General features: G+C 42.6%; 1 protein-coding gene and 1 long non-coding RNA gene across 3 annotated transcripts in view; one reads left to right on the top strand and one right to left on the bottom strand.

Moving 5' to 3' along the window:
* Positions 1-9,902: 9,902 nt before the first annotated feature.
* LOC122552263 lies at positions 9,903-25,213 on the top strand. The gene is made up of 3 exons (XR_006312341.1): positions 9,903-10,074; positions 19,563-19,671; positions 25,126-25,213. It is a non-coding gene; the product is annotated as an uncharacterized LOC122552263 (long non-coding RNA).
* LOC122552249 (ethanolamine-phosphate phospho-lyase-like) overlaps positions 16,738-26,642 on the bottom strand; it is a 37,772-nt gene continuing 27,867 nt past the window's right edge. For both annotated transcript variants that reach the window (XM_043694936.1, XM_043694942.1), the window contains 5 exons: positions 22,758-22,912; positions 20,521-20,610; positions 19,762-19,892; positions 18,193-18,287; positions 16,738-17,200 (listed from right to left, as the gene is read on the bottom strand). In XM_043694936.1, coding sequence (XP_043550871.1) covers positions 17,012-17,200; positions 18,193-18,287; positions 19,762-19,892; positions 20,521-20,610; positions 22,758-22,912 — 660 coding nt within the window. In that variant the 3' untranslated portion in view covers positions 16,738-17,011. The remainder of the gene's footprint in view (positions 17,201-18,192; positions 18,288-19,761; positions 19,893-20,520; positions 20,611-22,757; positions 22,913-26,642) is intronic.

Genomic DNA, 26,642 nt, shown 5'->3' with positions numbered 1-26,642 from the left:
TGCACACACACGCACGCACATACGTATACATCACTGTGATGCAAGTTCTCTCTCTCTTTCTCTCTCTATCTCTCTGTCTGCCTGTCTCTCTCTCTCTCTCTCACACACACACATACATCATTCAATGATGTACCCACCCCCCTCCGAAGGGCATTGTGGGTCAACCTACAGCACACGGGCTGCAGTAGTTCAAAAAGGCAACTCATCACCACCTTCTCAAGGGCAACTTGGGACAGGCAATAAATACTGGCCAACCATCAACATCAATGCCCCAAGAGTTAAAACAAAAATCTATTAAGCTTGCTGTTTGATATCTAACAGTGTAGATGCATTGTAGGATATGGTATTGAGACAGGAATAGCAAGATAGGTGGGCAGTCAAAACCCAGTCTGATTCCTGATGAGTTAAATTCAGCCAGATTCGATGATGTGGCTGTTTCATTTTGCTTAAAGAATTATTTTACTTGGAAACAAAGAGGTCAAGAATTCTGCAGCTGTTCGCTGTTGGTGAAGTGGGAGAAACATCTGAGCAGTGAATTGGGTGGTAGCTGACAGTGCTATGTGACCCGCCATTCTGGGCAAGACTCAGTAGAACCTCCAGTAGCATCAATAACTAAAATATTTTTTATAAATAAAGAGAATATTCTACATCAGTCTCTTCTGATGCCAAACATCTAAATAATGATGGTGAGGTTAACATTCCTTCAGAAGTTGCTGGTCAGTCATGCAGACTGTCATAAGTTGCTCCTATTGTATTTTCAATTCATAATGGGAATATTTATAGTATCTGTCTGTCAGCTACTGCAGTTTCTCCCGATCTTGGACATATATTTTGAAACACTCAAAATTTCTCAACTGCTGCAGTTTGGTGCTGGGCCAAATCATTTGAATCATCATAGCCAGACATTGGAAGAGTCATCCAGAGATGTTGTAATGTAGTCTAACCAGTCTGGATTGTTTACGGAAGCTGCCTGTGTGAAATGTCTTTTATTTCAACATTGAAACCTGGTAATGGACCTGGCCAGTTCCATTTGTCCCAGGTGAAGATATCTCCCTCCCACTGAGGATGTCAAAACCTCAATAATAATCTGAAAGTGCCCACTGCTCCTTGACCACTGAGCCCCATTTGAATGGTAGGGCCAGCCCTATAACTTCATCCTTCCCTCACACTGAAAAGAACCTAGGAACAAGAGTATGCCATTCAGCCCATAGACGTTTGGGGCAAGACCCCTTCCTGATGAAGAGCTTATGCCCAAAACGTCGATTCTCCTGCTCCTTGGATGCTGCCTGAGCTGCTGTGCTTTTCCTGCACCACACCCTTGACCCACATTCAGCCCATCGAGCCTGTTCCAAAATTCAATGAGATCATTGCTGTACGGAAATGTATATACCTGCCTTTGGCCCATATCCCTCAATCCCTTACAATCAACCTCTTGTTTTTATTTCCATTTACATTTTGAATTGAACAGAGGGGAGAAGCACCTCTCCCATTTCTACTAAAAAAAGAGAGATAGTTTGCCATCTTTAAAGTTCCCACTGTTTGAAAGAAGGTCTCCATTTAATTTGTATTGAAACTGGGTCTAAGTGTTTGGGTGAGGGTAGCCTTTAAGACTTTAAATGGCGGTGTCTCCGTGAGACTGCTGATCCTCCTGCTCCCTGTGTCACAATTCACTTTAATTGTGAACAAACATGTGAAAAGCTGCACTCAAGCCTCCATGACAATGTCAGTGTGCATGAGCTCTGTGGCTGGGATTGGTGAATCTTCAGGCATTGAAATTGGGAAGGCTCCATACTTCCTGAGCTTCACCAGATCTTTCCCTGAGTAAGAAGTTCCTAGTGAATAGGACCTTTCTATTTCATGAGGCCACTGCATGAAGAAATGTTACTTCAAACACCCCTGCTGTTATCCGAAGGGAGCTCCTACGTGCCCACCTATATGGGCCAGGGATAAAACCCATCCTGTTCAGCTTTCAGGATTTCATTTTCTGTCCTGCGTTTTCCTTCTGCTACCAGTTCTAGATCCTGCTGTCAAACACCAGCATGTCGTCTTCGCTGGCTGTTGGATGTCCTTCCCTGTCTTTGGGAGGTGTGACAGGCTCATGGAATGCGACAGGTCAGGTGGGGTTGTGGAGGCAGAACCCATACAGTCAGATCCTGGCAACTCCCCGTGGCTGCTGAACCTTGCAGACAACACTAAAGTAAAGCACCTCCCTTTTTCCCCGTGACCCACCTGACTGACTTTGGTGGAGTGCGTGTTGGTGGCATTAAAGAGTGGGATGTTCCCTGATTTTTCTGTACAGCCTGAGGGACAGTGGCTCCATGGTGCTCACTGGCCTGCATCCATTGGAGAGCCCCTAGGGCAGATCCCCGGGGTGGGTTTTAAAAATTTGTTTGTGGGATGTGGGCATTGCTGGCTGGCCAGCATTTATTGCTCGTCTCCAGTTGCCCCTGAGAAGGTGGTGGTGAGCTGCCTTCTTGAACCACTGCAATCCACCTGCTGTGGGTTCACCCTCAATGCCATTAGGGAGGGAATTCCAGGATTTTGACCCAACCAGAGTGAAGGCACGTCGATATATTTCCAGGTCAGGATGGTGAGTGGGCTTTGGAGGGGGTGAGGGAACTAGAAGATGGTGATGTTCCCAAGTATCTGCTGCCCTTGTCCTTCTGGATGGAAGAAGTTGTGAGTTTGGAAGATGCTGTCCAAGGATCTTTGATGAATTTCTGCTGAGCTACTATTGTAGATAGCACACACCACTGCTCTGACCGTCGGTGCTGGAAGCAGTCGGTGCTGGTGGATGACGTGCCAATCAAACAAGTTGCTTTGTTCTGGATGGTGTCAAGCTTCTTGAGCAGCTTGAGCAGTTGTTGGAGCTGCACTCACCCAGGCAAGTGGGGAATATTCCATCACACTCCAGATCTGTGCCTTGTAAGGGGTGGACAGGATTTGAGAAGTCAGTAGGTGAGTTACTCACAGCAGTAATCCTAGCCTCTGAACTGCTCTTGTAGCCATTGTGTTTCTGTGGTGAGTGCAGTTGAATTTCTGGTCAATGGTAACCCCCAGGGTATTGAGAGTGGGGCATTCAGTGATGGCAACATTATTGAATGTCAAGGGTAATGGTTAGATTGTCTCTTATTGGTGATAACCTAGCATTTGTGGAGTATGAATGTTATTTTACACTTATCAGTCTAAGCCTAGATATTGTCCAGATCTTGGTGCATTTGAACATGGACTGCATCAGTATCTGAGGAGTCGTGAATGATGCTGAACATTGAACAATCATTGCTGAACATCCCCACTTCTGACCTTATAATGGAGAGCAGATCATTGATGAAGCAGTTGAACATGATTGGGCCTGGGACACAACTCTGAGGAAGACCTGAAGACATGTTCTGGAACTGAGGTGACCAACCTCCGATAACCATGACCATCCTCCTATGTGTCAGGTGATTGAGTTTTTTTGAAGAAGTAACGAAGAGGATTGATGAGGGCAGAGGAGTGAGTGTGATGTATATGGACTTCAGTAAGGTGTCCAACAAGGTTCCTCGTGGTAGACTGGTTAGCAAAGTTAGATCTCATGGAATGCAGGGAGTGCTAGCCATTTGGATACAGAACTGGCTCAAAGGTAGAAGACAGAGGATGGTGCTGAAGGGTTGTTTTTCAGATTGGAGGCCTGTGACCAGTGGTGTGCCACATGGATCGGTGCTGGGTCCATTGCTTTTCGTCAATTATATAAATGATTTGAATGTGAACATGGGAGATATAGTTAGTAAATTTGCAGATAACACCAACATTGGAGGTGTAGTGGAGAGCGAAGAAGTACAACGAGATCTTGATTAGATGGGCCAGTGGGCTGAGGAGTGGCAAATAAAGTTTAATTTAGATAAATGTGAGGTGCAGCATTTTGGAAAGGCAAATCAGAGCAGGACTTAACACTTAATGGTAAGGTCCTGACAAATGTTGCTGAACAAAGCGTCCTTGGAGTGCAGGTTCATAGTTCCTCGAAAGTGAAGTCACAGATTGATAGGATGGTGAAGGTGGTGTTTGGTATGCTTTCCTTTATTGGTCAGAGCATTGAGTATAGCAGTTGGGAGGTAATATTGTGGCTGTACAGGACATTGGTTAGGCCATTTCTGGAATATTGTTTGCAATTCTAATCTCCCTGCTATAGGAAGGATGTTGTGAAACTTGAAAGAGTTCAGAAAAGATTTACAAGGATGTTGCCAGGTTGGAAGGTTTTGAGTTATAAGGAGAGGCTCAATAGGCTGGAGCTATTTTCCCTGGAGTGTTGGAGGTGATAGTGCTACACAACATGTTATTCTCAATGTAAAGGCAGGACTTCATCACTGCAAGGAGTAAGGGTGGTCACTCTTACCAATACTGTCATGGACAGATGCAACTACAGCTGACATTTTTTGAAGGATGAGGTCAAATGTGTTTTTCCCCTCTTGTTAGTTCCCTCACTACCTGCCGCAGACCCAGTGTAGCAGCTATGACCCGAACAGCCTGATCAGTAGTACTGCTGCTGCGCGACTCTTGCTGGTGAACATTGAAATCCCCCACCCAGAGTACATTTTGTTCCCTCACCATCCTCACTGCTTTTATTGTTAGAGGAATACTGATTCATCAGCCGAGGGAGGATGGTATGTACTAATCAGCAGGTGATTTCCTGGCCCATGTTTAACCTGAAGCCATGAGACTTCATGGGATCCAAGGTCAGTGTTTAGGACTCCTAGCACAACTCCCTCCCAACTGTGGCACCACCTCTGCTGTGGGTTTGTCCTGCCTGTGGGCCAGGACATATCCAGGAATAGTGATGGTAGTGATGGTGTCTGTAAGATAAGATTCTGTGGGTATGACTATGGCAGGTTGTTGCTTGACTAGTCTGTGAGACAGTTCTCCCAATGCTGGCACGAGCCCCCAGATAAAAAGGTGGCATGGTGGCTCAGTGGTTAGCACTGCTGCCTCAAAGTGCCAGGGACCCAGGTTCAATTCTAACCTTAGGACCTACCACTCATTGCGTTTATTCCTCTTATTAAACTCCAAAAATGCATCACCTGCACTTATCTGGATTAAATTCCATCTGCCATTGCTCTGTCTAATTTACCAGCTGATCAATATCAGTCTGCAGCCTGAGACCATCCCTCTCTTTATCAATAACATCACTATTTTTCATGTCATCTACAAACTTATTATTTAAACCTTCTACGTTCACAATCAAGTCGTTAATGTACATAACAAACAGCAAAGGTCCCAGCACCGATCCCTGTGGTGCACTGCTGGTCACAGGCTTCCAATTACAGAAACATCCCTCCACCATTACCCTTTGTTTCCTGTTTGCAAACCGATTTTGGATCCAGTTTGCTAATTTGCCTTGGATCCCATGGGCTCTTACCCTTTGGACTCTCCTTCCATATGGGACCTTACCAAATTCCATATAAACCACATTAATTGCATTACCCTCATCAACATATTTAGACAACTTTCAAAATACTCACTTAAGTTAGACGGACAGGATATCCCTCTAACAAATCTGTGCTAACTATTTCAGACTAATCTTTGCACTAATTAATCCTGTCCCTCAGAAATGTTTCCGATAACATCCCAACACTGCATCAGGCTAACTGGTCTGTAATTATCTGGCCTATCTCTACTGCTCTTCCTGAACAAAGGAACCACATTAGCTATCCTTCAGTCATCTGGCATTTCACTTACAGCCAATGAAGTATTAAATATCTCAGCCAGGTTCCAGCAAGCTCTTCCCTTACTGCCTATAGCAGCCTGAGACGTATCTCATTGGGCCCTGTGGATTTATGCACCTTTATGTCCAATAGATACTATATATTATAGACTACTTAATACTACTTAATAAGAGGTGTTGGAGGTAGTATTTTACCATGGGTAGAGGATTGGCTAAGCAATTGAAGACAGAAAGCTGGGACAGAAAGTGGGGCTATTTACAGGATGGCAACCTCCAACTGGTGGAGAGCCACAAGGATCCTTTCTGCGGCCAAAATGATTTACAATATATAATAATGACTTAGACGAGGAAAATGAACATACAATAACCAAGTTTGCAGATGACACAAACTTAGGTGGGAAGACATACGGTGAATCAAAAAATGTGGCGCTGGAAAAGCACAGCTGGTGAGGCAGCAGGAGAGTCAATGTTTTGGGCATAAGCCCTTCATCAGGAATGTGGGTGAGGGGATAGAAGGGGGCTGAGAGATATATCGGAGAGTGGGGCTGGGCTGGAGGAAGGTAGCTGGGAAGGCAATAGGTAGATGCAGGTGGGAGATAATGGTCATAGGTCAGAGCAGATGGTGGACTAGTTGGGGGGAAGGAAGATGGACAGGTTGGACAGGTCAAGAGGCCAGTGCCAAGTTGGAGGATTGGATCTCGGATAAGGTGGGGGGAGGGGAGATGAGGAAACTGGTGAGGTTGTCATTAATGCCGGGTGGCTGTAGGGTCCCAAGGCAGTCCTCCAGTCATCGGGTTTGGGGTGGGATGGGGGGTAGTTGAAGTGGTTGGCCATGGAGTAGTGGGGTTGTTTGGAGCATGTGTCCCAGAGATGTTCCCTGAAACGTTCCGCGAGTTGGCATGTGCCTCCCCAATGTAGAGGAGATCACATTGAGAGCAACGGACACAGTCAATGAGGTGTTTGGATGTGCAGGAAAATCTCTGCTGGATGTGGAAGGATCCTTTGGGGCCTTAGTTGGAGGTGGAGGGGGGGGGGGTGCAGTATGGGCGCAGGTTTTACACCGCCTGCGGTGGCAAGGAAAGATGTCAGGAGTGGAGGATGGGTTGGTGGGAGGTGTGGACCTAACGAGAGAGTCACGGAGGAAATGGTCTCTGCAGAAAGCAGATAGGGATGGGGAGGGAAATATATCTCTGGTGCTGGGGTCTCCATCACATCTCCTCCACCTCCTGCACCTCCACCTTTGAACCCCACACCTCCAAATGCAACAAGGAGAGAACTGGTCTGGTCCACACCTTGCATCCCACTCATCACCAGATACAGCCAGACCTTTATCACCAGAGATATATCCCCCTCCCTACCCCTATCTGTATTCTGCACATGCTATTCCCTCTGTGATTCCCTCATTCGGTCCACACCCCCACCAAACCACCCTCCACTCCTGGCATCTTCCCTTGCTGCTGCAAGAGATGTAAAACCTACACCCACACATCTCCCCTCACCTCTATCCAAGGCCCCAAAGGATCCTTCCACATCCAGCAGAGATTTTCCTGCACATCCAAACACCTGAGTCCGTTGCTACTGATGTAATCTCCTCTACATCGGGGAGACAAGACACCAACTTGCAGAGCATTTCAGGGAACATCTCTGGGACACATGCACTAAACAACCCTGCTGTCTTGTGGCTGACCACTTCAACTCCGACTCCCACTTCCCCCAAGGATTTGCAAGTCCTGGCCCTCCTCCTAGCTACCCGACGCCTGTAGGAAGAACGCCTCATCTTCCACCTTGGGATGGCATCAACATTAACTTCACAAGATTTGTTATCTTCCCTCCCCTCACCTCATCCCAGATCCAAATTCCGCACTGCCCTCTTGACCTGTACTACCTGTCCATCTTCCTTCCCACCTACCCACTCCACCCTCCCCTCCGACCTATCACAAATATCTCCCACCTGCATTGACCTGTTGCCTTCCAAGCTACCTTCCCCCCAGCCCTACCCTATTTACCTCTCAGCTCCCTTCCCCTGCCCCCAAATTCCTGATGAAGGGCTTATGCCGGAAATGTCGACTCTCCTGCTCCTTGGGTGTTGCCTGACCTGGTGTGCTTTTCCAGCACCACACTTCCCAACTCTGACCTCCAGCATCTGCAGTCCTCACTTTCTCCTAGGCATATGGTGAGGATGAGTCAGAGTCTGAGGAGGGATATAGACAGGTCAAATGAGTGGGCAAAAACTTGGCAGATGGAACGTATCATGGGAGAATGTGAGGTCTTGCACTTTGGCAGAAGAATAGTGGAGGTGAATATTATTAAAGTGGAGAAAGATTCTGAGTAGCTTTGCATTTGGGAATCTATGTGCATATTCACAAAAAGCTAGCATCCAAGAGCAGCAGATAATAGGGAAGGCAAAAGGAATGTGGCCTTTATTTCAAAGGGGGATGGAGTATAAAAATAGGGAGATCTTGCAAAAATGAAACAAGGCTCAAATTTGTAGGCCCTTTCTCTGATGAAAGATGTACTGGCATTGGAGGCAGTCCAGGGAAGGTTCACTTGGCTGAGCTCAAGCATGAAGGACTGTCTAACAGGGAGAGAAGAATGAGAAGTGACTTGACTAAAGCTTGCAAACTTCTTAGGATACATGAGAGGGTGGATGCTGAGAGATTGCTTCCCCTTGTGGGAGAGATAGGGACCAGAGGGCATAATCTCAAAATAAAAGGTGGCCTATTTAAGGCAGAGATGAGGAAGTATTTCCTCTCTCAAAGATAATGAATTTGTAGAAATCTTATTGCAGAGGACGTTCGAGGCTGGGTCATTATATATTCAAGTTGAGTGAGACAGATTTTTAATTTGTAAGGGAATCAAGGGTTATGAGGAAAAGGTTGGAAAGTAGAGTTGAAGATTATCAGATCATCCATGATCTTTTTGAATGGCAAAGCAGACTCAATGGGCTGAATGGCCTACTTCTGTTCCTATGTCTTTTGATCTTACAGCATGTCCTGATGAACTGGTCTGTCAATTCCTATGGCTGTGGCCAGCACACATTAATTCAGAGCGATGAATTGGGAAGTGGAGTCCTCCCTGTACTTGATCTTCCAGCACTTTGCATATCCTTGTGGGATCTATCTGGTCCTATTCAGATTAGTCTGATGTATTGTTTCTATGTAATCTCTTGTTCCCAATTGCAGTCCATATTTTCACATCTGTTTACCAGTTCTGCAAACACTTGCATGGCAACTTCCTTTAGTTAAAATGTTTGAACTCTGGGCTCCTTGGTATTATGACTAGAATGTTAATTCAGAGACTCGGATAACATTCTGAGGATCCGGATTTGAATCCCACCATAGTAGATATTGGAATTTGAATTTAATAAATATCTGGAATTTAAAATCTAATGATGACCATGAATCCATTGTTGAATGTCAGAAAAACCCATCTGGTTCACTAATGCCCTTAAAGAAGGAAACTGCCATCTTACCTGGTCGAGCCTACATGTGATTCCTGACTCACAACAATTTGGTTGACTCTTAGCTGCCCTCTGGGCAAGTAGGGATGGAAAATAAATGCTGCCTAGCCGGCAACGCCCTCATTCCGTGAATGAATAAAAAAAAGTAACCTTTCCGTTCGTGGTAGGGATTGCTTCATTGACTCTTCTGCAGTAGTTCTGTATTTATCATTTACCATTGATGTACAGAAATTATTCAGTCATCCTATTACAATGGGGCACTCCTTATATAACTTCAGCTTTGTTTTCTGCTATGCATTCTACTCTTTTCTATTCACTTTATCTTTTATTTCTTGCACTGTTTGGATGCATTCACTTTTGTATTTATGAACACGATTTAATTTTCAATTTATATTGTTGGCTTAAATTTGTTTTCGGGCTTAAAGAGCAAAGTTTTCAAATAAAATAAAAGCAAAATACCTTGAATGCTGGAAGTCTGAAATAAATAGCGAAATGCTGGTGAAACTCCACACATCTGGCAACATCTGTGATGGAAGAAACAGAGTTTATGTTTCAAGTCTGATATAACTCTGAAGTTGTTCTGAAGAAGTCATATCAGACTTAAAGCATCGCAATTGGAACCCATGTACCCTTTGTCCTTCTAGGCAAAAGAGGTTGTGGGTTTGAAGATGCAGTCTAAAGATCCTTGTGAGATGTTGTAGTGAATTTTCTAATGATGTTTTCAGTTGCCGCTGCAGGTTGGTGGTGAAGGGAGTAAATGTTGAGGTGCTGGACGTGGTGTTAATGAAAAATACTTTTTTTTTTCTGGATAATGTTGAGCTTCTTAGAGCGTCATTGGAGCTGCAGTCATCGAGGCAAGTGGAGAGTATTCACACTCCTGTTTTGTGGATGGTGTCAGATTTGGAGGATTCAGGTGGTGAGTTACTTGCTGCAGAATTCCCAGCATGCTCTAGTGGTAATTATATGAGCAGTCCAGTTAAGTTTCTGGTCAATGGTAACCTTCACCCAGGATGTTGACAGGGAGGGGTTCAATGACAGTGAGGTCATTGGATGTCAAAGACTGATGGCTAGGTTGTGAAATTTATTTTTCTAATATTTAAGCCTTTAGAGCTCCAGGTTGCTTGGCTGAAAAGGACCTTACATACAGGCATGGGTCAAAAGTCTCCCTCTGTTCACTAAGCTAATAACCAACATTACAATCTGAACTTGACAAAAGGATACCACTGCTGATGGAGTCTCGTCTCCACCTGGGGACCTGTGGAACTCCTGCCAGATTTTCCAGGTGTTTGTGAAGTGAAGAAAAGCTGTTACAGTGGGCGAAATGATACAAGTTCAGTGCAGGCTAATCATTCCCAACTCCTATGACAAGCAATGGACATTTTTTTGCACCAACATTTTATCTGCAACAAAACAATGTCTTGCATTCAATACAGCACCATTACTGTAGGAAAACATTCTGAGGCACCTCATAAAGGGATTAGAAAACAGGCATTGACACTGAGTAGGATATATCATTGGGAAGTATTAAGTAAAAGTATTAGGATGGTAGCCAAAGTTTTGGGGAAAGATACAACATTTATCTCTTGTCTGTTGGTCAGTCGCATTCACCCTTGTAATTATTTTCCTGATAATTGTCCTGTCCTGGCCTTGCAAAAAAACTTGAGAATATTTCCTGTGATGAAACTAAAATAGAGCAACAGAAACTTGTATAAAAATGCAGATTTGTTGAGACGATGCTTGCATTGCTGTTCTTTCTCTTGGGCTACAAACAAAGTTGCTGAGGACAGTCCCAGCTCTTTTGTGGTTATGAATCCCAGATTGAAATATATGTTGCAGATCCTGGCCTTTAGCACAAATTCATGACTCATTGCTAAAGTCATTCAGAACCGAGCAATTAATCAGTGGTTTCGGGTTCCCTCTCTGTATTTTGTTTCTAAGATTCAGCAGTTTGCTCCAGTAAACAGGTTATTTATAGAAGTTTCTTTTCAACTTTCTGCAACAGTGCAGTCAGCGAAGGGTATAATACTCCTGTGCTGAGGCACAACGCTTTGCCAACTCAAAGCACATTCAAGTTAAAAATGATCAATTCTGGGTAGTTATTTTCCGACAAATGTTAACAATCTAGTCTTGGCTTTTGCTTATGGGTTCATCTTGAATGTTAAGTCACAGAATAATGACAGTGGGCTCATGGATAAAACACCAACAGAAAAAATTGAAAGCACACAACAGACCACCCAGTGGGGGTAATGGACAAGGTGACATCTCACCTGCTGTTCCTCCATCAGAACTGTTCCAAATTACAGTTAAAAGTGAATAGATGCTATGGACACAAGATCTTGACTTGCCTGTTTCTCTCCACGGATACTGGCAGACGTGTTTCCAAATTTTGAACAATTGCAATACTGGATTTTTAGCTGCACATGTGACATCAGTTAGGTGGATGGGGTGCTGTCATTTTCATTTTTCGCAGAGGCAGAAAATCAACACTAGAAATTTCATGGGCAGTTCCTCATGACTTCTTTCCAATTGGAAGGAAGATTGGGCAGTCCATAATGATTAGCTGATCCAGTGCTGCCACAGCTGAACTGTCTATGTCCAAAGTGTCAACTTACCAATCCTCCAATCCTGTATTCATTGAGTTACTGGCAGTATTTGATGCTGTTACTATTTAGTGGCTACGTGAGCGATCTTTTCTATAAGAGGATGTTGCCCTCAGGCCAAAGTTGAGCAACATCATGTATGATTTACAGGGTCAATGTGATGCTGTTTTGTTCCGTACCAGGGAAATTTGGTCGATTTTAAGTGTGAGAAAAAACATGCAGGAGATAATGAAAAAGTGCATGAATCCGACCACGGCGTCTTTAATTAAAGAGATCTTGATTGATTGGGCCATTAGGTTGAGGAGTGGCAGATGGAGTTTAATTTGGATAAATGCAAGGTTTTGCATTTTGATAAAACAAACCAGGGCAAACCTTATATAATAAATGGTAGGACCCTGGAGTAGTGTTGTAGAATAGAGAAACCTATGGATATAGGGACATAATTCTTTGAAATTTCTGTCACATGGAGATAGGGTGGTTAAAAATGTATTTAACATGCTTTCCTTCGTTGCTCAGACCTTTGGAGTTGGATAGAGCTCTCAAAGATAGTGGAATCAAGGGCTCAATGGCCTACTCCTGCTCCTATTGTCTATTGAGTACAGGAGTTGGGATGTTATATTGAGGTTGTACAGGACATTGGTGAGGCCTTTTCAGTTCTGGCCGTTCTGCTATAGGAAGGATATTATTAAATTGGAGAGACTTCATAAAAGATTTACCAGGATGTTGCTGGGAATGGAAGGTTTGAGTTATAAAGTGGGAGGTTGAGGAGCAACCTTATAAAATCATGAGAGGCGCAGATAAAGTGCATAGCAAGGATCTTTTCCCTAGGTGGGGGAGTTCAAAACAATGGGGCTTATTTTTAAGATGAGGGGTGAAAGTTTTAAAAAGGACACGAGGGGCAACATTTTTACACAGAGAGTTGTTTGTGTGTGGAATGAGCTGCCATGGGAAGTGGTGGATGCAGGTACAGTACAATATTTAAAAGACAATTGGATCAGTACATGAAAAGCAAAGGTACAGAGGGACATCAGCCAAACACAGGTAAGTGGGACTAGTTTGTTTTGGGAAACTTGGTCACCGTGGACTAGTTGGTCAATAGGGTCTCAATGACTCTATGACCAATCATTGACGAATCTGACCTAGCTTTGTTGTCATAGAGTCATAGAGATGTACAGTACGGAAACAGACCCTTCGGTCCAACTAGTCCATGCCGACCACCTAGCCCAACCTAATCTAGTCTAATCTGCCAGCACCCAGCCCATATCACGCCAAACCCTTCCTATTCATATACCAATGCCTTTTAAATGTTGCAATTGTACCAGCCTCCACCACATCCTCTGGCAGTTCATTCCATACAAGTACCACACTCTATGTGAAAATGTTGCCCCTTAAGTCTCTTTTATATCTTTCCCCTCTCACACTAAACCTATGCCCTCTAGTTCTGGACTCCCCCACCTCATAAATGGACTTTGTCTATTTATTCTATCCATGCCCCTCATGATTTTATAAAGCTCTATAAGGTCACCCTTCAGCCTCTGATGCTCCAGGAAAAACAGCCCCAGCCTGTTCAACCTCTCCCTATAGCTCAAATCCTCCAACCCTGGCAACGTCCTTATAAATCCTTTTTGAACCCTTTTAAGTGTTACAACATCCTTCCGATAGGAAGGAGACCAGAATTGCATGCAATATTCCAAAAGTGGCTTAACCAATGTCCTGTACTCAATACTCTGACCAGTAAAGGAAAGCATACCAAATGCTGCCTTCACTATCCTATCTACCTGCAACTCTACTTCCAAGGAGCTATGAACCTGCACTCCAAGGTCTCTGTTTGGCAACACTCCCTAGGACCTTACCATTTAGTGTATAAGTTCTGCTAAGATATGCTCTCCTAAAATGCAGCACCTCACATTTATCTGAATTAAACTCCATCTGCCACTTCTCAGCCCATTGTACCATCTGGTCCAGATCCCATTGTAATCTGAGATAACCTCCTTTGCTGTCCACTACACCTCCAATTTTGGTGTCATCTGCAAACGTACTAACTATACCCACTTTATTTTTTAATGGTCACAAATGGTGCTCAGTGCCAGGTAAATGCAATAGTTCACAAACTGTGCTATTACTTCTTTTCAGGACGTTTGTTGGAACAAACGTTTCTTCTTTGCCAGCCACAAAAATCTTTAATACATTGATTCAAGTCAACTTGGGTTCTTTACCAATTGCTACTGATTGCAAACTTACTGTACAATGCTGTTTTTAAATAATGGCCATATCTAAAAGCACTAAGTTATGTGAGGAACAGATAGATGTCACATCCACATCAATTCCTGAAAGTCTCTAAACGACACCTCACCATTTGCTAATTTTGCTCTGAAGACAGCAGTAAATGGAGTGCTGACTGGATCAGTACATACAATTGGATTAACTCAATTGTGCTATGCAATTTATTATATTTGTATATATGAATGTTACACTATTGACATCATGATGTGAGAAGAAACCATTTCTGAAAAACTGAGTAGCACCATATCAGTGAAAAACCAGTTAACATACAGATTGCATATACAGAAGAATAAAACATTAATGCTACCTTAAAAGCTCCTATTGCATTTATAGAGGTGGGTGAGGCATTAATGAAGAATTTTGTAAACGTACAGGCATGTATATTGCATTACAGTCCAACATGGTACTCATTTATAGTTTGGTCGCTAAAGAGGACTCAAATGACATGATGATATAGAGGGTCTGGATAATACAAAGCTTTATTAGATTTATCCTTTATTTAAAGGCCTTTAGTTATCATGATAGACTTATAGAGCTGGATTCTTTTACTCTAGAAAAGCATACATATCAGGAAGATTAATTGAACAATTTAAAATGACAAAAAGATGAGACTACTAGCAGTATTGAATCCAGATGACTGTTGTCTCACCCACAGTCAGAGAGTTGGCAACATGCTAATATTGCTTTTTTTAGAGAAGGCCCCCCCCCAGTATCAAGTGAAAAGATCCCAGGGCAGAAATCCTGCCTTCTGAGAACCCCACACAGTGAATGCTGGGCTGGTGCTGGCTGAATATCAGCAATGGCAGGATGAGTTCTCTTCTGTGAGCATTAATTGAAAAAGAAGTCAAACTTAGAAATGAATGTTTTGGCATTCCATTTTCAGCTTTGCAAATAGAGTTCACACCAGATTATGTAATTTCCAAGTTTTGTTGGGTTTTCCCCCTCAAGGGCATCAATCAGCAGCAGTGTGGGAAGGCAGTCTGTGAGCTTTCCCACTTCAGACTTCATGGAGGGCAGCAAATTTCGCCCCATGTCTCTGCAGATAGATAATGTGAAGCCAGTAAGTTAGGGAAAAGGAGGTGTCACCTGTATGAGCGATGAGCTTACCAGTGCTGCTGATCAAGCACATTCCCTGCCTACAGCAGTAACTGACTTACACCAGGATTAAAAGGCCCCAAGAGGCACTTTGAGAAGGTAAGTGTGTGAAGTGAATGGGTGAGGTGATAATCTCACAGGTAAGTGGGTGAAAGTAGGTGGATCAGGTCTCTCTTGGGGAAGGGGCATAGTATGGCAGACTTACAGTTAGAAATGTTTGAGAAATCAAACCTGCTCTTCGACAACTATTCAGCTAAGTTGGACCCTTCTGACTCCAGCTCCTAGTTGGGTACTTTTACAATGGGTTGCAGACACTGGGTAACTGACCTTCAGAAGTTACAACTTCCCAAGAAATTACTGCAGTTAGTGTATCAGGACCTTCGACAGGATCTGTAGTGTATCCATCAGAATAAATCTGGTCTGTGACCATGTGGAGAACTAAAAATCTGCTGCTCAGCATTTCATTGCTTGCGTATTTTCTTGTTTTACAGATTTGAGAATTGTTTTAATATAGTTTGATTAAAAATGGAGAATTGTTTTGAAAGTTTGGTTGATTTGAGTTGGAATTCCGAACACCTGAAGGACAATTTCTATAGACATTTGATTTAAACCTCTGAAAAATAAACATATTCCACTAAAAACCAACTTCAGATACATAGCTTTAGTACCTTACAGTATCCTTACTTTCTCCACTTGCAATCAATAGCCAAACTGATGTTAAGAAAGCTGATTTAAATAGCTGACAAAATCGCAATTATCCATGATACCTTTTTTAAAAGAAATTTTATAAAATGCAAGTTGAATTTCTGTTTGTACCATCAAGTAGAAAGTGTCTAGTTAGACATAACTTTATATTATTATAATAGATCCTATATAAATTTTAAGGTCAAAACATTGAAATTTTATTTTCTTCATTAAAACTTCATCTTCAAATTGCCATGCCTCACGTCACGTGGCTGCATACCATGGAGCCTCAAGGAATATGTATTTAGTTTAAATTCACAATCAGGGATCTGGCACTTTATATTAAAAAAACTGTTTACAGGATGCTGGCATCACAAGCATGGCCACTATTTATTGTCCATCCACAATTATCCTTGAGCAGGTGGTGATGAGTTAGAAGCTTGAACTGCTGCAGGGCTGGTTATAAGGAAGGGAGGTTCACCATCTTGCCCAGTGAAGGGATAGCAACGCAGTTCCAAGTCAGGATGGTGTGTAGCTTGGAGTGGAATTTGCAGGTCAGAGTGCTCCCATCCATCTGTAGCCCTAGCTACTGAAGGAAGCTCGGTGAATTGCTGTGGTTTATCTTGTAGATGGTACATACTACTGCCACTTTGCATCAGTAGTAAAGGGAGAGAGTTTTGAAATTGATGGATAGAATGCCAATCCAGTGGGCTGCTTTACCTTGGATGGTATCAAGCTTTTTTGAATGTTGTTGAAGCTGCACTCATGCAGACAAGTGGGCAGTATTACAGCACAGTCAAAATATTTTTTAACAAAATAGATCCTTACAAATAACTTTTGAGATAAATTAGAATCCCTTCATATTCAAAAATATAGGATTTTCCTGGGTGTTTTGGTAGAAGGAGGAGACGGTTGGGATTGTAATTCCCTCCTGATTGACCATATTAACTTCAGTGGAAATCTAGGTCACCCTACCTAATTGGTTCTGAATTGGGGAAAACCTGAAAAGGAGATTCCAGCAATAGTTAATAGTCAACGTGCAAACCTATTAAAATAAAAACAAAAAACTTTGTTAAAAGCTTGGAGAGGCTGAATCTAAATGGCGCATGTGCCAATGTGCGATAGACCCTTTCATGTGCAGCCAAGGATGTGATAACATGCAAAGAGGACCAGAATACCACAGCTTGCAGTTCATGTCCTAATCCTTTTGTGTGACATCACACCAGTTCCACTGCGACAGGAACTTTGTTGTTGTCCACAAGCAGTTCTGCTGCAGTGGCTACTTTTTCCATCTGGCGATTCTTCGCTCTGTGAAGCTTCAGGCTGGTGGGGTTCACTTATGCTGCTGTTATTCGACTCAGGAACACTGGCATGGGGAGCCTGTTTTAAAACACAATCCAAATAAAATCAATGAATGACATTTTCCCTTGACATCTCCCACCCTGGTTCCTTACTCAAGATCTACAAATGTAAACAAGCAAATATGACAGGACATTGATAATTTACAAATGTACCAAAAAAGGGACAGGGAAATAAATCATGCTATTAAGCCCCATCTATCCCAAATGTGATACATCCCACTCACTTACTGGCAGAGGTAACACAAAGGAAATAGAGTAACAGGTTGGTTTAAGAAAATCTAGTGACATAAGGGGAGTAAAAATGACCACATGTTTTCCCTGGTTTTGAATTTCAAGTATCTTTTGATCAGCAAGGCCACAGGAGACCACTGGTTTCTGAGGTGGAGGTACTGGCAAGCAGCCTGGACAGTGATCTAGGACTGAGGGTCATAGCTGAACCTGCATAGTGAGACATGATGGAGGCTCTGAACTGATGGTGGCCAGTGAATGTTTTAGTCTCACCTAATCACTGTCCACCAGTACACAACTTTGTCATCGTATAGGGGGACGTTGCTGGTTGCTGACGTTGCTCAAGTTTAAGAGATTGCGGCTGGCTCAGAGGTGCAGAAGCGAATTCTATTCCCTTCACTAGCACCCTGACTGATGTTGATTTACAGAGAAATGTCTGACCTTGGAAGGCTTCTCAGGTTTTAGTGGCCCAGTACCAGACCACACGATGTAGTTACCTACAATAGCATTTATATTTCCAGTGTACTATTTTAAGTGTACCACCCACATTTATGCTGAATTCATACTCTTGTAATTATGATAATCCAAGGAATGATGCAATCCACATGCAGAATACATGGGATTCTAAACTTATCTCAGCTCATCTGGTTGTATTTTGTTTTGCTGCATGATTTAAAACTGATTAAGCTGGACTCAGTTCTGTTCTAATGCTATCCTTGTCTTTAAATTCACGTTGAACTTGAATACCCGAGAAGATTTTCTGAATGAAAAGAACCCGCATGCCTTTCTCTTGGTGCCACTGAGGGTCAATGGACTGCCATTTTCCACTGTCTTCAGCTGCTCATTTGGAACTCCCACTCTGGTTCCTTTCTCAAGATCTGCAAATGTAAACAAGTAAAAATGACAAGAGATTGTTAATTTACAAATGTACCAAAAAAAGGGGCAGGGAAATAAATCATGCTATTAAGCTTGATCTATTATAAATGTGATGCACCCCACTCATCTCCTGGCAGAGGCAACACAGAGGAAAGAGAGTAACAGGTTGGTTTAAGAAAGCACACCCTCTGACTGAGCGATGACCTGGTAAAGTGCCATTGTCAGTAAATTCACACTTTCCCCACACCCACCCCCACATCCCCAATCCCAGAAGGTGTCACAATCTACCTAAGGCTTTAAAATATGCTATATCCATTTTCTGCTTACACATCGAAAAGCAGCTACTTATCATAAGATTGCTTTTATTACAGTTTAAACATTTATCTCACACTGCAACGTGGAACCTTGGCTTTTATTAATTTTATTTTTATGCGTGGAACTCAATGAATCATCGCTCCTTACTACAAAGGTTGGCAGAATAAACTTAGGAAAGCTCGTTTGAGATTATGCTTATTAAAAGATACTGATTTATACAGTTGGTTTACTTTTTTGTTGTGCACAAAAATAGTGGAAAGATGGAAAGTAACATTATTGGACAATGGGACATTTTCCCACTTTGGGCATCTCATGCCAACATTAAGTGCTTCTGGGTCAAGTACGACGAAAGTTAAATGAATACACCTCCTGTGCCTCAAATATGATTTAAAATGCAATGTCACAATATTACTTCAATGTGGCATTACCATTCCCACAGTAACCATGTCAGACACACTGTGCAATCTTTCATTGGGTCTCACGTCCAACAGGAATTGAATTGAGACAACTGAGTGTATTTTAAAATGGTAATTGACAGCCTGAAATAGTAAACTTGCATCTTATCATTTGCATCAGGTTTGAATCCAATTTATAAGAGATCAGCATTTTAATCCCACTACATTCCCCCCTTTTTTTTGTCTGACAGCTTTCAAATGCAGAAGTATTTATGACAAAGTATGCTATCCGCTTAACCCTCCTCAGGATTGGAATGGGTTCACCTGCTATAATATGGGGAAAGGTGGACTTTGCATCAAGTTAGGTAAGGCCAACAATACTGAAGGATGAGCTATCACCATTAATAAGGAGAGGAGAGAGCTGTCAGGTCTGGGAACAAAGGGAAGCTGAGCATACACAAGCTGGAGCAGAAAGGGCATGACAGAATGAGTACCACCCTTTGTGATTCAGATATTAAACATGGTGGACTGGACATTAATATTGACTTACGTTTCTTCTTTTTGTAGTTCATTCCACAATGAAGACATAAAAATACACTGAACACCAGTTGGAGCATTTTTCAAAATATTGTCTTTGTATTCCTTGAACGGGATTCCTTTGCCTCCAGGATCCAGGGTGAGTGGGAACTATTAGTATTTGACCTGCCTCCACACAATGTATTAGTTAACTACACTGATATTCCTCTTTTTCTATAGAATGGCATACCTGAGAGAATTTTGTCTATATTCTCTACCAAAAACTTGGCATTCTCCATAGTAAAACACATTGGTGGTTTAAATTTCAGAACGTTTCGATGTGGCCCATCAGCACTCAGCAATATCTTTTCTTCCTTGAGTCTGCAGGAGTGAAAAAGAAAGGTTTACTACATTGACCAGAATGTGCCTTTCTCCCTGTAATCTTGATTCCTGCTGTAAAAGCCTTGTGCCTTGCAAAACCTTCAATCTTGGCTCAACCATTCTCCCTTGTACATCCAATTTTATTCCCGCAGATCCAAGAGATGCAGACAGCAATGTCATTGGTGCACACTGTGTCTAGCAATCTGGTGCCCTACTCTGACATAAGTAGAGTCCCAGTGGGGCATGCTTCTGGCAAGTTCACTGGTGCTATTGAAACAGGATAGTTGGTTTGGGATTCACGCCAACAAATATAAATGGATGGAGGGGCTGCTCTATACATTTTGTCCCCACAATGGCAGGAAATTGTTTCTAAACCCCAGTCTCCATGACACCCACTGATTGTTTTAAAATATGAGTTCATTCCAGTAGTGAACAACAATGTGGATAGATAACCAAAACATCAATTGAAATTGTTGGTTCATGACTCAGCAACTCTGAGCAACAATTTATCTTTCAAGTGTACATTTGCTGTTTCACTTTTCCAGTCCTTGTGACTTCCTTATCAGCTCTGGTTTTTCAATTAACAGTTACAAAAACAAACAGCCTTGGACACTGGCACGCACTTTACCTGTAGATTATATATTGTGCTTCCGCCTTGGCTGGTGTTCTCTTCTTTCGATCTTTCACCAGGTCAACTCCAATAAAAAATCCAACACCTCTGCAGTAAGAGAAATATGAAGTGTATTGAAGAAATAGCATGTTTAACTTGGCACTCAAGACTAGATCCATTAGACATTTACAATCTTTGTGAGTTAGGCAGTATATCCATGCTTAGGGCAGGGGAGGGAGATTTTTAGCGATTAGCGATTACTTACAGTGTGGAAACAGGCCCTTCGGCCCAACAAGTCCATACCGACCCGCCGAAGCGCAACCCACCCAAACCCCTACATTTACCCCTTACCTAACACTACAGGCAATTTAGCATGGCCAATTCACCTAACCTGCACATCTTTGGACTGTGGGAGGAAACCAGAGCACCTGGAGGAAACCCACGCAGACACGGGGAGAATGTGCAAACTCCACACAGTCAGTCAGTCGCCTGAGGTGGGAATTGAACCCGGGTCTCTGGCGCTGTGAGGCAGCAGTGCTAACCACTGTGCCACCGTGCCGCCCACCGTGCCGCCCATTTGTTTGAAGACAGTAAAAAAAATGAAGATTCCAGGGAATGGTGCATTACCGTCCTAGGACATCACTTTAAAACTTCCCTCAGCCACTCCTGGTCCAGCAATTTTAGCTGCTCTCTGACCTTCCCTCAGTTTAAAAGCTGGGGCTAGGGCTATATATTATTCATTCCCCTGTTCAAATCTATTTATAACTCTCCTGATAATGAAACAGTCCATTCTTACCCACAACAGAGTAACATCCAGGTTTCATTTCATAAGTACCAAACACCAGTTATACCACTTAAGACCATTTCACACCAAGCCCAGCCACATCTCTCTTGCCTTCAATAATTAGATACCCACTATGATCCCTAAATCAACAATTTGAGCTTCCCAACTGATGGGAAATCTAATTGAATGCTGAAAAATATTGTAAAAGCTAAATACGTTGTAATATGTGATTTCCTGACTTCTCAAAATCTTGGATCTAGTCGAATGTTTTGATGGATTACTTGGCTGGTCTATAATATTAGTTCCAGTTGAGTGGTTTGACAGAACATTAAAATAGAGTTCACTTCATTGACATCCCTCCTCCTGGACTCAATACCCAATTATCTACCACAGCATTCAGCTCATACAAACAGGCTGGACTTAGCAACTCAGCAAGCTGAATTTAGCAACATTTCCGAGCACATTACTTCTACCAGCATGAACGACAAGAACTACAAGATCATAGAAATTCCATGATGTGTCAGTCCAGCTCACTCATGGAACCAAGGGGAGTCCTCAGTTTCCAGGAACGGAAATTCTTCCACTCGGCACCAGATAACCATGCTACAGGGAGGGTGACCTTCCTAGGATAACCGGTGGAAAGTTCATCAGTACCTTGTGCTGTGTTGCTGTGTGCCTGTGGTATGTTGAACTTCAGCAATATCCCATTGCACACTTTGGGGTCCCTAAGGGCTTGCTTCTCACTACCCTGAACTCGAGCACTGTGGCTCAGCCAAGCAAGGGTTATTCCTGGAGCAGAACATATCAACTCAATATCAGCCCAATAGAAATGTCCTGTATGAAATTTTAGCTACATACCAAAAAAACAGTACCATAATGAGCAACAATGGCCCAATATTTACAGGTCCATGCAACCAGATTGCCTGACTGATTAAAAGGCTGAGGGGAAGGTAGGTCTTTGGCACAAAGCTGCAGATAAGAGGGAGTGAGACATTCGAAAGGCTAAGTGGTGGGAGGTTATAGTGGATGGATAATTGGGGATTGATGAAGCTTAACAGCAGCTTGGACAGAGGTCAGCAGAACAAGGGCTGGGGAGGGGAAATGGACCAGTTTTGTTTTACCCTAAAGTTTAAAATGGTGAGGCATTCAGTCTCATTGAAATTTTTGAAATAAGGTAAGCTCCATTCGGCAGTGAGTTAGTTGCCTTTGTCTGTTCTGCCTTGCTCACACGAGGAGAGGGTGGGACTGAGGCAGCTTGGAATGGGGTTTGGGATTTTTAACATCCAGTTTCATACTTAACACAAGCCCACTTACTCCATGTGTCGCGAGAACTTTAAGAACTCTTCCACCAATTGCTAGCTGGATCACGTTCAGAATGTACCACTGTGATGATCCATCCATTCCATATCCTCCCTAATGGAGTTTAGATTTGTTCACACACCGCTAACAATCTGGATTGGCAAAATATTACCTGACATCCCCAATAAGCAGATGTTTGGCTTGTTGTTCTTTCAGTAAGTTCATCATATAGTTTCCTACTCTGGTTGCATTCCCATGGAGATCCTCCTTCTCGATGATGTTCAGGACTGCCAGACCAATAGCGCATGAGACTGGGTTACCTCCAAACTGAGATATGTAAAGGTAGGTTAGGGTCAAAAACTCTGTCCGCCCCTTTATTCCAACACCAAAATGGAAGTAGCAATGTGCAAAACTGTTTTCAAAAAAGTTGAAGTTAACAAAAGAAGGGATACATGCTCACAAATCTATATCCCACCCTTAACACAGATACTTTACTTGCGAGAATACCTGTTCTAACAGTAGAGTCATAGAGATGTACAGCACGGAAATAGACCCTTCAGTCCAACCCGTCCATGCCGACCAGATACCACAACCCAATCTAGTCCCACCTGCCAGACCTGGCTCATATCCCTCCAACCCTTTCCTATTCATATACCTATCCAGATGCCTTTTTAATGTTGCAATTGTACCAGCCCCCACCACTTCCTCTGGCAGCTCAGTTCACACACGCACCACTCTGTGTCAAAAAGTTGCTCCTTAGGTCTCTTTTGTATCTTTCCCCTCTCATCCTATGCTTTCTAGTTCTGGAGCCCCCACCCCTGGGAAAAGACCTTGTTTATTTATCCTACCCATGCCCCTCATGATTTTGTAAACCTTTATAAGGTTACCCCTCAGTCTCTGACACTCCAGGGAAAACAGCCCTGGCTTATTCAACCTCTCCCTATAGCTCAAATCCTCCAACCCTGGCAACATCCTTGTAAATCTTTTTGCTAAGATTTGCTTTCCCAAAGTGCAGCACCTTGCATTTATCTGAATTAAACTCCATCTGCCACTTCTCGGCCCATTGGCCCATCTAATCAAGATCCTGTTGTAATCTGAGGTAACCTTCTTCGCTGTCCACTACACCAGCAAAAGGAAAAGTGCCTACCTGCCTAATTATCATGGGAAGCTGGTCAAATACAGGGCAGTTGGTACTATTGTTGTTGGACTAGTAACTCAGCAAAGCACTACCCTCTAGGGACATGGGTTCAAAGCAGCTGTTTGAATTTATATTCAAATAATTAATAAGAGAAAAGGAACGAAAAAGCAGTCACAGAAATGATGACTAGAAATATGATAGTCAATTATCATAGAGTCATATAGATGTACAGGATGGAAACTCATCTAGTTCATTAATGTGCTCGAGGGGAGGAAATCTACTATCATTGCCGGTCTGGCCTACATGTAATTCCAAAGACACAGCAATGTGGTTAACCATTAACTGCCCTTACAAAAAGGGCAACGAGAGATAGATAACAAATGCTGGACTTGCCAGCAAAACTCACATCTCATGCAAGAATAACCAATATTGGAACTCAGAAGATTTATGACACAAGAGTAGGCTCATTGATTGATCATGGCTTTGCCAATTGTGAAAGAGTTAAATCCCAGTTTCCAGCTCTTGGTTTACAGCCTTGTATGACACCTCACAAGAATATTCAAGTATATTCTAAATGTAATGAATATTTCTGTCTCCATAATCCTTTCAGGCAGTAAGTTACATATTGTCCATCACACTCAACATGAAAGTATTACTCCGCAACTCCCCTTAATCCTTCTGCAAACGACTTCATGTCTATGCCATAGTTATTGACTTATTAGACCTGGGAGGTATCTTATAGTATTTATTGCGCCTCAATTCAAACCCCCTTTCAATCCCTTTTCTGTTCCCAAGAAACTAAACCCAGCCTAACCACACAATTCCTGGGCAGGTTGATGATAATATAGTGGACGGAACCATAAACTCTGTTCATGTTTTACTTCTTTGCCTTTTTCGTTTGTTTTTGGATAACACTATTTGAATGGTTCTGCTTTCCTTTTTCCACCTCCTTGAGACAAATCTTCTGTTTCTGTCCTTGTCACTGTTATCATCATTTTCTGCTTTCACCAGCATCCTTTTTTGTCATTTTGTCAATCCTGCTTGCCAACTATCACAGATCTTACAACATCAACAAATCAGAAATAAAGACAGAAAATGCTGGAAATACCTAAAACACAGGAAAGTGCCGGTCGATGAAAGACCACTGGACTGAAACTCTGCCTGACTCTGTGACTGCTGCTTAACAGATGGGTGTTTGCAGAATTTTCAGCTTTTTTTCTCACTGTGGACCTTCCCTTTTGTTCTTTCCCCTCTCCGACCTGTCACTAGCTCTGTATGTGCTGTTACAGCTCTAACTGCATAACCTACTATATTTCTAACATGTTTTTCTCAGCTCTGAGGAAAAGATCATTAGCTTTCTACAAATGTTACCTGACCGGATCGTGTTTTGCTTTTATTTTAGATTTCCAGTATGCGAACTGTTTAGATTTTGTGTTTACATCATGAAGGTCACCTATTTCAGCATCTATGATGTTACCAAAGTCCACCCCCTGCTTGAGCTTATCGGCTGTGAAACCTTAATCCATGCCTTTGATGCCCTTCAGCTTGCTTATCGAATGCATACGTGGCCACCTTCCTGGATTCCACCATCTGTAAACTTCAGGTGATCCACAGCTCTGCTGTTCAGGTTAACTCGCATCAAATCCTGTCGTGCACTAAACCTTGCTGACCTACACAGACTCTTAGTTTAAGCAAAGCTTCAATTTTAGTTTCTCACCAACGCATGACCTTGTCCCTCCATATCTCTAAGCTCCTCCAATGCCACAACTCTGAGATACCTGAACTCCTCTAACCTTGGCCTTGTCAGCATCCTCAATTTGGAACAAGATTAGGGACCATGCCATCAACTACCCCGGACCAAGACTCTGGAATTCTCTCTTTGAATATCTTCATTTCATTCTTTAGATGATGTACTCTTTAGAACAGACATCTTTGACCTGGCTCCAGCTTAAAATTACCTAATGTTTAGGGTATCAAATTTTGTTTGACATTGCTCCTCTGGTCATTTTTTAAGTAGCACTAATTAAAAGTGCTACTTAAATGCATATTGTTAGTCTTAACTTGACAGCAGCTAAAGGTCCAAAAACAAGACTGGGTCATGGTAATATTTGTCATAAGAACACTATTGAAAGAAAAATTGTACTGGGTCACTTCTTTGCTAAGAAAGAGAAAGGTGTTAAAAATGCCAGAGAATCCTCTGAGCAAAAGGAATATATTCAAAGGGCGGGATCAGAAAAAGAAAGAATCAGATTGAGGAAGACATAATTGATACACCCAAGTAATTTTAACAGCAATCTTTATAACCAATTGCGTTTCATGTACTGTCATGATAGGCGTCTCCCAGAAGTGTATTCCTGTGGTAATTAAAACTCCCTTCACAACAATGTAAGCATTGTTATTCATTTTTTTCAGATTTTTCACCATGGTTAAACACCGTCTACAGGGGAAGAAAACACAAGCCCAGAAATTAGTTATGCTGCAAATTAAGATCGGGAATCATTTTACGTTTTCTTCACATAAGTAGAAACTTCAGACATCATTGACTAACACCATTGCCACACCCTCCTCCCTCCCCCAACACAGTGTCTGGTTTCTCCTCCCTTTATTAAATCTCACTGGGTTTTGTATTACAAAGAGGAACAGTTTCCATGATCTCACCAGGTTCTCAATTTGAATCTGGAAGTGAGTGGTAGTAGCTTATGCAGTGACAGAGATGTCAATATTAGATACCCATATTCATGTACTTGCCATGAGGGTAAACATGGCATCACTGGATGGTGGTCAAGAACAGAAGCTATTTGTTAATTTTTGTTGCTCCCTGTTTAGGATGTTTGATGAACTATAGTGGAACTTTCCATCAGCCTAGCTAAGATCAGCTAACTCAGTACAGACCTAAGACCTGGAATCCAGAATCTCCAT

Source organism: Chiloscyllium plagiosum, chromosome 1 (assembly GCF_004010195.1).
Source record: "Chiloscyllium plagiosum isolate BGI_BamShark_2017 chromosome 1, ASM401019v2, whole genome shotgun sequence".
In the NCBI taxonomy this organism is placed as follows: domain Eukaryota; kingdom Metazoa; phylum Chordata; class Chondrichthyes; order Orectolobiformes; family Hemiscylliidae; genus Chiloscyllium; species Chiloscyllium plagiosum.
This window is presented reverse-complemented; position numbering and strand designations above follow the sequence as displayed.